Source organism: Mercenaria mercenaria, chromosome 1 (genome assembly GCF_021730395.1).
Source record: "Mercenaria mercenaria strain notata chromosome 1, MADL_Memer_1, whole genome shotgun sequence".
Lineage (NCBI taxonomy): Eukaryota > Metazoa > Mollusca > Bivalvia > Venerida > Veneridae > Mercenaria > Mercenaria mercenaria.
In genome coordinates this window covers 55,399,602-55,413,522 of record NC_069361.1, presented here as the reverse complement: position 1 = coordinate 55,413,522, position 13,921 = coordinate 55,399,602, and the positions used below count along the sequence as shown (strand labels likewise).

At 34.4% G+C, this 13,921-nt stretch overlaps 1 protein-coding gene across 1 annotated transcript in view; it reads right to left on the bottom strand.

Annotated features, from left to right (window-relative positions):
- Window position 1: 1 nt before the first annotated feature.
- LOC123558541 (plexin-2-like) overlaps window positions 2–13,921 on the bottom strand; it is a 59,870-nt gene continuing 45,950 nt past the window's right edge. The window contains exons 13-17 of the mRNA XM_053548891.1: window positions 10,986–11,124; window positions 10,513–10,671; window positions 6,074–6,314; window positions 2,295–2,421; window positions 2–89 (exon numbers count right to left, since the gene is read on the bottom strand). Of these exons, the coding sequence (XP_053404866.1) occupies window positions 2–89; window positions 2,295–2,421; window positions 6,074–6,314; window positions 10,513–10,671; window positions 10,986–11,124 (754 nt within the window). The remainder of the gene's footprint in view (window positions 90–2,294; window positions 2,422–6,073; window positions 6,315–10,512; window positions 10,672–10,985; window positions 11,125–13,921) is intronic.

The following is a 13,921-nucleotide window of genomic DNA, read 5'->3' as shown; positions in this document are numbered from 1 at the left end:
TCTATGTATTGACTACATCGGCGTCATGAATATAATCGTATTGGCCGGAAGTGTATTGTGCGTACGCGTATGATGCTGTAGAGGTAGTTCTATACCAGCCCATGAAAACAAATAAAACGATATATCATCACTTCACTCATTGAAGATTAACCTTATTGCAATACTGCCTTAATAGTATAAATAAAGCTTCAGACATACTTCAACTTGATAAAAGATATTCGAATGGTTTGACGACAATGTTGTTCAATCTTTTTTTTTCTTTCAAAAATGTTGTTAAAGCCATATTATCAAGATATACAAATTCAACCTTAAAGACAAGACACTGATTCAGGTATGCCAGGTATATGGCCTATGGAGATGATAAGGTCTGCATATTGGTGGTAAGGGCCAATATACAAGACTGGGCCATTGACAGACTTGCTTCTGTTTTTCATAATAATCTACTGTATAGCTACTGTGCAGTACATAAATTACAGGCGATATTTCTCACCTTTTTAGAAAACCAGTTATCACCTTTATAAAGAGTTTAGAAAGCCTTATTAAATTATTGCTCAATAAACAAAGTGATAAAATACAACAGTTTTATTTATTTGTTTTCTTAATAAATCAAGCTTTCTTTTACAAGTATATCTCATCATTGCAGGATTTTTTATTGAAAATAAAAGAAAATGCATTCAAGAACCTAGCTTTTATAAATAATGAATTATGTGTATTTTGAACAATGATATCTTTTTATTGCTGGATCTTATAATAAACAAAATAAACTGGTTTTGTTTTGTTACTAAGATAAAAATATTATAACAATTTAATAAAAAAAACTTGTCCTTTCTCTTATTTAGTTTTAAACGATTATTTTATTTTTTATGAAAAAGGGGAGGGTTTTCTAAAAGGGGTGAGAATTGCTTTGCATGCGGTAAGAATTATAATATAATTGGTCAGCACACTACTCAACGTGACTGAGCAATCAAAATGAGTATATTTTCAATCAATACAAGTTTGTGTATATTCTGAAACAATAAAAACAACAACAAATAAAACTGCATTTCAATCAATAAATGCAAAAAACAGGAAATAACGAATTTGTCTGTACATGTCAATAGAATGTATTATCCTCTGACAATAATTAGGCTACATGTCAAGTCTACATGGGTTTTATGGACCCTTATCAGACTGGACCAGACAGGATCCTGTTTATTGGGGATTAAAGTGTCTGGTATGTGGGGGTCACTTATATAGCAGATTTTCTTTGCCTTTAAGCCTGCTAAATTTCTAATAATGAATCGATCCTACCGATCTTCGTCCCTCTACGGTAACATGCGATAAATCGAATGAGATATATACTATCGGATTGAAAAATGCATATTTCCGGCACATGCACAGACTTCTGATTTTTTGGAGGAATACGCCGTTTCCTTGTGCCTAATTATCATCCACATAACTTGTCCGAACCGCAACGTCTTGCACACCAGTACAAATATGGATATATGGTATATATACACGTAGTGTGTATATGTAAATAAAAGCACCTATAAATCCAGCACGATAACTCAAACGATAACATGTTTGATAATTTTGATTTTTCTTAATTAAAACGTTTCAATACAGAAAATATTTTTGTATAACATTACAGTATGCACTAAACTTCTATCACTGACAACATTTTGAGTTCAACTATGCTTGAGAACCATGATATAAACATGCCGCTGTTATTTAAATTATCGTAAGGGCTTAGTAGTGATCACAGTTCATATAAATAAATATACCTCTCCGGGGGATTCGTCTATCCAAGAGGCATAAACTACCTGTAATATTATACAATATGGGCAGTATTGTTTTTATTCCAAAGTCTTCCTTTGAATTTATAGGGAATCGATCCTGCGCGTAGCGACGAAACTCTGGATCGATCCCTCTACGTTAACATGCGATATACCGAAAGAGATATTTAGGTGTCAAATATTTTTCTAGATAAAACGCAAATCCGTTAAGTTTTGTAAAACGTGTTCTCTGTTGAAGACAACGAGATTGATTTAACACGTACATTTATTTTTCACTTTAATGAACAAATACTTCTCCTTATTATCTTATAATATTTATCTTCAATTTAAAGTTCCTCTTATTCCGATTTGTTTTAGTCTACAGTTTAGTATAATGGCAAAATATAAATTGGGTGGTTCATTGATAACAAGAATCAATCTATAACAAGTATGTAATAACTTTAAAAGTTTAATGGTTTCGCATTAGTAACTTCTTAATTTATAGATACATATGTATATGTATGTTTCAAGGATTCAAACCTAATAACTCTTCTCTCGTCCGATTCTTCATTCTGAAATGTCCTGAACTCCACAATGTTACTTGTCTGATTACGTGTCTGATTACGCAAAGCTCTGTACTTTCGATAAACATGAAGAATACCTATTCCTACAAGAAGAAACATATGCATTACAGTAACCTTTAGCTTGCTTGGCGGCAAGTTATTCTGCATGTGCGACCAATGTGTAGGCTGATCATGGTCTGCACTGTTCGCTATGCAGTCAGTTAATTTTCAGTGAACACCCCTTGGAATGATAAAAAGTATTGCCAAAATTGAATGAATGACCAGTCCATTTTAGAAATTTAGCAGACCAAAGGTTAAGGTATACATGTAAATATTTTTAATAACCACAATTTATTATACGCCCGTTTGAAAAACGGGACGTATTATGGGAACGCCCCTGGCGGGCTGGTATCTTCTTCATGCATGAAGGGATTTTGATGAAACTTGGCAAAATCGTTCACCATCATAAGACGGAGTGTCAAGCGCAAGATTTAGGTCTCTAGATTTAAAGTCAATGCCACACTTAAGAGGTCAAAGGTCAAATTCAAGAATGACTTTGTTCGGAGCATATCTTTTTCATGCATAGAGATTTTGATGTAATTTGACACAATTGTTCACTGTCATGAGACGGAGTGTCATGCGCAAGAATTAGATCCCTAGGTCTAAGGTCAAGGTCACACTTATAGGTCAAAGGATACAATAATAACTTTGCCTGGAGCGTTTCTTCTTCATGCATAAAGGATTTTGATATAACTTGGCACAAATGTTCACCACCACAAGACGGAGTGTCATGCGCAAGAACCAGGACCCTAGGTCTAAGGTCAAGGATACAATTTGAGGTCAAATGACACAAGAATGAAAACTTTGTCTTCATGCATGTAGGGATTTTGATGTAACCTGGCACAATTGTACACCATAAGGAGACGCCGTGTCATGCGCAGGTGCCTTCTTTAGAATTACTTCCCTTTGTTTTACTATAAAAAGTTTATAATGTATCTTTTTCATTACTTGTCGTAGGGATAACTCGAGACCACTTTTCTGTAGTACAACATGCATGTTACATCCAATTTTGAGGTGTATTTTGACCTATCTCTACAATTTGTTTTTTGGGGGATTTTGTTTTTTTTTTTTAAAGATTGACTTCTCTTAGCGTAGGTCCATCTTTAGAATAACTTCTTTTTGTATTACTAGAAATAGCTTATATTGTAACTTTTTCATTACTAGTCGTAGGGACAAATTGTTACCACTTTTCTGTAGTACAACATGCATGTTACATCCAGTTTTGAGGTGTATTTTGACCTATCTCTACCTGGTAAGGAATGTTTTGTGTGGATAAACAATTTTTTCGGTGGGGGATTTTTTTTCAAGATCAACTTCCCTTAGTTGTTTAATAACTTATATTTTAACTTTTTTATATTTACCAAGACCACTTTTTTGTGGTACAACATAGATGTTAATTTCAAGTTTTAGGTATATTTTAAGGTATTTCTAGTAGTACCTGGTAAGGATTTTTTGTTGACTTAGACAAACAAAAGAATTACAATAATTACTAAACAACCACAAAATTAAAATTCCATTTGCAAATACAGGTGCTTGTGTAAAGAAATTTACTGTGGCGGCCGTATATTGTGACATTCTGGCACGCTTGTTAAGATTGTCAGAACTGAATCGTGCTACCAGTGTAGGCATATAGCAGTTATCTTTAACCATTACATCCAATTCTTAATCTAAATAAATAATTCTACTTCAGGATATACATAGTACTTATAAGTATAGTCTGATACAGCGGTATTTTCGCGTAACTATTATCTATAATATAAGCAAACAATCTGCTCTCAAGGCGTATACTTTGACAAGTTTTTCCAAGGGACGTTTGACTTTTGCTTAAAAACGTTACGACTAAAGGTAAATGAAAGAAAAACAACGGTAAAGCACAAGTTTGCAAGATACTAGTATGAAATGACATCCATAACAGTAAGACTAGAAATACGTTCTGCATGCCCACGGGCAGAATGTCAAACCCGCCAGCTTTCTAAAAAAGTAACATTTATTATACTAATTGGCGATGTCAGAACTGATTTGCACTAGCACCTGTATTTGTAAATGTGTTTTTTACCATCTATAAAATATTTATATAATATAAGTCCACACAAAACTCCTTACCAGGTAGAGATACGTCAGTTAAAATACACCAAAAGATTGGATGAAACATGCATGTTGTACCACAGAAAAGTGATCTCAAGTTTTTTCCACGGCCAGTTATAAAAAATTACAATATAAGCTACTTTTAGTAATAACAAAAGTAAGTTATTTTAAAAATAAAGTCGTCTCATTGTGTTGAACATATGTGCAAAGTTACATCAAAATCCCCTTATTCATGAAGAAGACTTTCTCTAGACAATGTCATTCTTGTATCTGACATTTGACCTCTAAGTGTGACCTTGACCTTTGACCTAAGGACCTGGTTCTTGCGCATGACACTCCGACTCATAAAGGTGAACATTCATGCCAAGTTGCATCAAAATCCCACCATGCATGAAGAAGAAATGCTCCGGACACGCTTCAATTTGACCTTTGACCTCCAACTGTGACACCTTGACCTTTGAGATAGGAACATAGGGTTTGCGCATGGCACTCCTTCTCATTGAGGTAAACATCCATGACAAATATAAACAAGATTGGTCCATGTCAAAGTTATGGTCCAGACGGACGCACGGACGGACGGATGCACGCACGCACATACACCAAAAGTGACGACTAAATCAAGCTCACCGCAAGTGGGCTCGACAAAAAATGCCACTTTTTGCCATCACCCCCTCTCTCCTTCTTCCCACCACTCCACGACACGCTCTATTTATTCTTACTACGCAACTTATGCCTTTTTGACTCAATAATAATAAAATGCGGCGGATTACGATCAAAGTCATATCCACTTTTTTAGATCCAATTTCATGAAATCACATGTAGTTATTCAATTACGTACACACGTCGTTTGTATTTTATTTCCTGTAAATCAGTTATCTTAGACATAAAAGTGATATGAATCTAAAATTTTAAATAAAGAAAATTATTTTGGAAATTAAAGCTGACTGTTGAATCAAATCATTCAAGACCGAGTAGAAACTTTTATAAAGCTTTAGATACAATATTTAGAAGATAAGATAGAAGATAAAAATGAGTCACTTGTAGACAGTCTTCAGTATATTTTAAGAAAATTTGCATCATTTAATTCATTACCACCTAGTGTTTAACCATACAGATAGAGATTTCCTGTTTTGAACGGGTAACAGTTTCACGAGTGGATGATTTTATCAATTTGATGTCTATTTCAAATTTGTTTTCATCAACTCCCCCCCCCCCCCGCTACTTCTACCCCCTACCCCCTACCCCTTCCTCTCCCTTTTTCTTTATTTTGCATAAAATTGAAATGTACTTGTTGGATTTTTTAAGCATCCCGTCTGTAATATTTTTCCGTTACAGCTTCTTTTTGTTATGGGCCTACTTTGCATGGCTCTGTGGCTGTGTTTATTGTGCTCGGTGATTCCGAGAAATCTACCCTTACATTTTATTTTTTCAAGTAGAAAGTTAAAAATTAAATACACTACATATACATCAATGTATGTATTTAATAAAATCTAAATGTACCAGTTCTGAAACTCTTCTCAAGGTATAACTTTAGCTTAAGATATCATGCGAGCTCTGATTTTTCACTGACCTTTAGACACATGTTTGGAAATGAAATAAAAATCTACAAACCTGCAGAAAGTATAATTACTACGACGAGTACCACAAGAGCAATGATCACAACTGTATTCGTGGATTCATTTGGTTGAGAGGTTGTGTCTGGAACCGTTGTTGTTACTTTTTGTTGAGAGGTTGTGTCTGGAACCGTTGTTGTTACTTTTTGTTGAGAGGTGGTGTCACTAACTGGTATGGTGGTTTCTGTTAATTCGAAAGTAATTGATCCTATAGTTTGGCTGAAGTAACCGATCTGTACCTGAAAAACGTTCATTTAATAAACATATAGGTAAGTTTAAAAGCTTCAGTTTTGCTTTTTGCGAAAAGTAAAACTCGTTAGCCTGGATATTCTTTTGTATGAATTATTTAAATGCAATCTATTGTAATTACAAATGTATATATAAAACGTTTGTTTATTAACTGAATACACCTATTTTCAATAGGTTATCTTAAATACGAGATCATTTATCTTCGAGCAAAGCCTGCTACAGCAATCTATTATGTATCCAACATGTATTGAGGGAGACATATAAATTTTGTCCCGTCCGTCTGTCTGTCTGTCAGTACGTCTGTGTCTCCGTCCGTCTGTATGTATCAAAGTTTGTCAAAGCAACACCTCCGACACCTCCAGATGGATTAATAACAAACTTCAGAAGGGCAGTTGTGCATTTCGTCGGTATTTTCTGGGTGGAGTTATGGCCTTGATTCGTCAAATCTAATGATGTTTTAGAACTGCAATATATCTAATTTCAACTAAACTTTACAGGAGTAACCTGTGCCAAGCATAGTTTAAATATCATCTAAATTAATGTTCCGGTTCAGTTATAATTTTCAGCAGAGTTATGACCCTTCGCTTGTCCTATTTCATCTTTTACGAGCACTGCACCGATACGACCAGGAGGTATTACACCAAACTTTATACAAGTGTTAAGTCTCAAGCCTAGTTGTGCATATCATGGGCATGTTTCAGTTTGGTGTTTTCAGCAGATTTATGGCCCTAAATACATGAACTTTTACTATGTTTTAGCCACTTCTCTAATGTAATTGGAAGAATTTCAAACAAACCTTATAGGACTAATCAGTGCCAAGTCTTATTATGCATATTATCGGCATGCCTTGCTTCAGTGACTTAAGGAGAGCTATAGCCCTTTATTTGTCAAATTATATGCTTTTTTGGCAACTTCTCTTACATAATTAGGCAGCCTTCTTACATACATATCATCGGCTTGTTTCGGGTCAATGACTTTCAGCAGAGTTATGGCCCTTGATTTGTCATATTTTGCAGCGTTTACAATAATTGGTGCATAAAATTAGGCTGAATTTTACCACACCTAAAGAGTGATTAGCGTACTTGTGAATATTATCGTCATGTAATAGTTCGGAGTTTCGTCTCGTATGTGTGGCATTTTTGCAATTTCTATAAAGTGGTGGGAGACATGCGTTTTCCGTGAAAAGCAATCTTTAGTTATTCCTGTTTCGAAACGTCTAATGACCATACATGTGAAGTATTTGTGGATGATGTTTTACACTTTGACCCATTCGTGAATGAAATAAATAGAGGATATTAAAAGAGTGCCTTATCTTACTGATTTTTTTGAACGCGTTTAAAAAATTTAGTGTGGAAAGACACACATGATATATTCCTTTTATCACAGTCATGTTAGACATCAAGGTTTTCTCTCTTTGTCTATTATAGAACAAGTCAATTTGACTAACGTCTCCTTTTCTTAAAACCACGTCATCGTGAAGCCCTATTACACTACTGTAATACAAAAATTATGCAATGGCTTTAGTTCACTCATACGACGTCCAACATGTGATAAATGACAGTAATATAAAATAAAACTATCCGTCCTTCTACCAAGCACAGGTTGATGATATATTTTCCATCTGACATATTAGTTACCGAAATTAATGAAAATAACCTTGTTTCCATGTTCCACGTTTGTTACTGAAATAGATGATAATCTATTTTACTGATGATCATGCATGTTAAGTACGTGTATAGTTTGGTGATATTTTCCCTTTACAAATGTTATAAATGAAATAAATGATAATGACATAATTAACCTAAAGTTCTGATTTGATGTAGGTCTTATTTTGATTTGAAGGGTAAACTGCATCGTTAATTTATTGTAGAGATAGGAACAATATTAGCAATATCATGTATGGTTTACTTCTGGTTGGTTTGACAGTATAATATTCTTGCAATGACATTGTATTGTACGTTGTTCCGTTTGGACCATCGTGACTTTTTATTTAATACTAAACCGCGATGCACGATGATACGATGACGAAAACGCGATGGCGCGATGGTACGATGATGAAAACGCGATGGTACGATGGTGAAAACGCGATGGCACGATGATGAAATCGCGATGGTGTGATAGTACGATGGGGAAATGCCGATGTAATATCGCGTTTTCACCATCGGACCATCGTGCCATCGCGTTTTCGTCATCGTACCATCGTGGTTTCACCATCGTACCATCGCGTTTTCACCATCGTGCCATCGCGTTATCATCATCGTACCATCGTGCCATCGCGTTTTCACCATCATACCATCGCGTTTTCACCATCGTACCTTCGCCTTCCGGTTAGAAATGCGTAGTCCCGTATTTTGTATTTTTGTCAACAATAGATGAATGTATCTCAATGTATTTTGTGAGACGAAATTTACCATTTAGATTCCGCAATTTTGCAAAATGTTTTACAAAATATTCAATGCTCAGTTCATTAAAACTAAAATCTTCAAGGCCACGTCCTTTGTATTTTATGTATGCATGGACGTAAATAAAAAGCTGGGTGTAATAGTCACACGGTATTATTCCATCTCAGCTTATTCTTGTTAGGATGTAGAAGGTACATAGTGCAATGTGAAAATGAGATGTATCAAGCCTGTATTTTACTGACACATATACTGTACCACTGCGCATGACTACCGGAAGGCGATGGTACGATGGTGAAAATGCGATGGTACGATGGTGATATCGCGATGGTGCGATGGTGATAACGCGATGGTACGATGATGAAAACGCTTTGACACGATGGTGAAAACGCGACGGTACGATGATGAAAACGCGATGGTACGTTGATACGGTGGTGAAAACGCGATGGTACGATGATGAAAACGCGATATTACATCGACATTTCACCATCGTACCATCGCACCATCGCGATTTCATCATCGTGCCATCGCGTTTTCACCATCGTACTATCGTTGTTTCATCATCGTGCCATCGCGCCATCGCGTTTTCACCATCGTACTATCGTTGTTTCATCATCGTGCCATCGCGCCGTCGCGTTTTCGTCATTTTAGTTAGAAAACTTTTGACAACATATTATTACATGAACCTAATATTTAATGATTATATCTTTTATTTCTAGATTTGAATGGAAGACAATTTTCATTGTATAGGGTAGCTGAAACTTGTTTTGAATGATTTTAAAATCTTGCTTAACTTTACGCAACAGACATCCACTAGTGATCATTTTAAGTTTCTCCTCTTTATTTTAAAATATTTAGCGGTAGCCACAGAAACGGTGATCATATATATATATTTTTTTTTGATTTTGATCATGGTATAATAGGAGTTACCTTTACTGAAACCTTTACGAATTAATGACGGCAGCTGTTATTTCTTAAAAATATATCTTATAATGAGTAAGTCCCTGGTTTTGCCTGTCGGATGTAAACGCATCATTACATGGGAATTGCCTAAAAATTGTTCTGATAATATTTAGTCAGAAACAGGGGAGCTTGAATTTCGTAGCTAGACGCCTTGGTACTGTACCATAGACAACAACTATATAACATAAGTTTGATATTTATTTTATATCCGAATAATGATCTTAACTGGAGAGCAAAAAAAAGTAAGTTAAACCTGAAACAGTTTTTTAGCCAACGGCTTCTCATTTTTTATGAATTCAATACTATTTAGAATCAATCAAAATGATCTTAAATAACTTTGGATAAGAAGAGATGTATTGATATTTATAGTCAAATGAAAGTACATCTGTTGCTGCAATGATACGCATATGCCTAGTATAAAGAGCAATGTTTTTGAACAGGAAACAGTCATTTCATGGAACGTGTATTTATGTGTGATATGAATCTTTAAATAGTATTTTCTGTTTGTCCCACACTAAAATCAATCTGTAACAAAGTTATAGAAGGATGATCAACGAAATATTGCGATAATGCCTTATTTCAGAAGTTGTAACTTTACCGTGAAAGATGCTTATCCTAATTAACGTAAACGTGACGTGAACGTATTAAAATCTTCAACATCTGCTAAATGTTAATAGGACATTATCCTATCTCGATAATATTTCCTGTTTGTATACTAGTATAAAATAAGTTGACATTTCAAAGAATGTTTTACAGAAATGCAGTTACATTAAATTGGCGATAAACATTCGAAGTGTTGATTGTTAAGTGTTAATTGTTGTCTTACGCTAATATTTAAAGGAAGTTCTGTTCTGTTCGAGCAAACGGGTCTGTCAACCGGAAGTTTAAATACAATTTTTCCACTTGACACAGCAGTTACATATGACTGACAATCAATCATCACTTTTACATCGCTTTTGTCTGCTGCAAGATCGAGACCATCACCCTGCAATTATAGAAAAAAATAATTTAAGAAACACGAAATCATTCAACTAGATTAGAACGACAGATGAATAAGGTATATGTATGTTAGATATTATACCCGAATGAAATTAAAAAGCGGAAAAACTATTAAGTAAAATATCATATGTACGTGATTTTTGCAACCCTAGAAATATGCATATCGTACAACTACTGTACAATTACTGTGATACATACAAATTTAGGAACACATAATTAAGCTCTAGAATTTTGATTGCTGAGAAAGATACAATCAGATATTTAATTAATGGGAAAAATAATGTAATACGTGGACCATACCTCAATAAGAATAGCCTTCTGGGAGCTGACATCGTTGACAGGTTTAAGCTTAGGATCAGGAAAGTATCGAAGATACGCTACGTTACTAGGAAGGTTGTAATCGCTAACAGAAGACACATCATCCATCTCAAATCCTAACCTATAATCCGTGTCAATGGTATAAAATAGTATATACAGGAAAATAAATGCACACAAGTTACTGATCTACGGAGACCTCTTGGATGGAAGGTCGATCCCTTTACCCACTAGAATACATTTTGTTTCTCTAAATATTTGGACCATAGGCACGGTACGTTTCTGTTCTGGTCTATTAAGATAGAAGGCAGTACTTAAAACGATAATTTTACTTTTTGTTGAATGTGAAAGTATTTGCTCTTTATCTAAGTTGTTTGTATTTCTTCACTGTATAACATCCTTTAAAACTTTTGGATGTATTATCGTTATTATGAATATTTCAGAAACAAGAGCTGTTGGAGGACAACAACGCTTGACTATTCAACAGCTGTATCACTAAAGAAAGTTAATTTAGTGAATACAAAGTCCAAACAGGGGCACAATTTCGTAAAAATACAAAGTTAAATTATGTAACTTGTGTACCGTAATTATGAAAATGAGAAGAAAAGAAAATACTAAAAGGAAGAGAATAAAAAAATTATCAAGACATTTCTAGTTATCTGCATTTGCTGACATTTAAGGCTATCTAAATCCCCTAATGTAATTGACGTATCAGTACTAAATGTATGAGTAATGCTTCAGGCAAGGACAATGTTAAGACTATTTATAAAGGGGAGAAAATGACTGTCTTCAGTCTGTCTTTTTAACACTTATTCATGTATTGAAAATTTATAAGTGCTTAGAGTTATTTACCAGACAAATGATGTAAAAGTCAGATAAAATTGTTCACGATGGAGTTCTGGTTCTTCCACGCTGCACTTCCGCATACTGATATCTACATGTCTATATCTTACAAATACACTGACTTTTTGGGTTGATGTTCCGGGTTAGGAAAACTATATACGAAAACGATTCTCATTTGCAAAATTTTCAAGAAAGAGTTGTTGTTCATGTACTCTGTACTTTCCGTAATTGACAACTGTCTACAATGGGTAATCTAGAATTAATGAGACTTATATTATTACATCAAAAACAAACGAAAGAAGATACTTTGATAAAATTTCAAGTAAACAGCAGTAAAAAGTCATGCCTTATGTGTCCTCGGGTAATTAGTAATCTTCTTCAAGTCTTCAGGTAGCGAACAATATTATTTTTACAAAAATTAAGGTAGTTCTGCACGTTTGATAAACAGGAATTAATGGCATTATTTCATGTATCCGGAAAACTTAGAATAAAGCCTGAATTCGACGTCCGGAAATGAAAATCATTCAATGAATTAAATGCAAAATGATAACGGCAACGTTACTACCTTTCTTTAGTAAAAGTATGATAGTAAAACATCCGACACATTAAATAATGTCTAAAAATCAGCATCAGCATGAAATGCACGGATCTCTTTAATCATGGAAAAATATCTCAAAACAAGCACAATGACCTATAAATTTTAATTGACCATATTGTAGGTCACATGTTTATTTACGACCATGGGGGATTTCAATATTCTATATTGTAGAATATATTCTATTCGCGAAATATATCAAAATTGTGATTTTTCCACCAACTCCATATATGTTTGATCCAAATGTGCAGAACTACCTTAATCATGAGTGTTTTAATAAAAGAAATTTAAAAAATATCATGAAGTCTTATTTTTAAAGGCACTGACCTCCCGATGGTTCGAAAAGAGAAAAAAATGTTTTTAGATATCTGGAAATAAATACTGGTTTTCTTAGAAAACTTTGAAACTTAATTACTGACAGACTATACGTTACGGAAACTCATTAGAATTAGTTGTTTTTACTATTTTTACGTTGAAAATCGAAAAGTGTTTTGTAAAGTTTTACCCAAGGTAAATTGTCTCGATTTTAAATATCTATATTTAACGCTTATTGGACACAAAATCCTCAATAACGTATTGGTAACGGCAGCGGAAAACTTCTTTATTGCCGCGGTTGTCCGGGTTCGATTCCCGACGAGGATGCTTGTTTTGTTCTTGATTTGGCATTTTTTAAAATATTTAGAAACAAAACCTCATATTCTTATATTCTAATATTCATAATATGACCAAACTTCAATTTGAAAGAAATATCTGAATACAGTATCTTTAAATCTTAAAACGAAAGACGTATGATGTCGAAATTTCGTAACCCGTTCTGTGCATACACTTGCACTAGTATGCCCTAGTAGATGTCTGATACACACATGGTGTTTCATGATTATGTTTATAACTGCAATCATAAAAGATAATAGGTAAGGGTAGATTTCTCGGAAGCCCGGAGCACTAAAATAACAGCCTCAGACCAACGCATTTGTAAAGTAGGTCAACAATAATTAGAAGCCGTAACGGAAAAATATTACAGACGGGTTGCTTTAAAAAACCAACAAGTACTTATAAAACTTATGCCAAATATAGATAGAGGGGGAGGAAGTGGTAAGTGGTAGAAAGGGGATGGGGGAGGAGGTTGAAGGGGAAAGTAGATCAAGGATGAATACTAGTATACAAAGGGAATGCCACGTTCCTTAATCACAGTTACACTACACCGTTAACCACAACAGCGCAGACACTCATGTATCAAAGATAAACACACAACCACACCCAACTAACTAACATAGAAAAACAGACAATAAAGATATAAGAACACTACAGGGCACAGCTTTAGACACACAAGCACACAAATGCACACCGACAAGCAGGATAAAACAATCGTGCACCGTCCCAGGACGGTTTAAAACGAGTTTAAATTGCGATCATTTTTATAGAACGAGTTTAATTAATTTAATATAAAAACACAAATGCAATATTATTTTTATCACATGTAAAC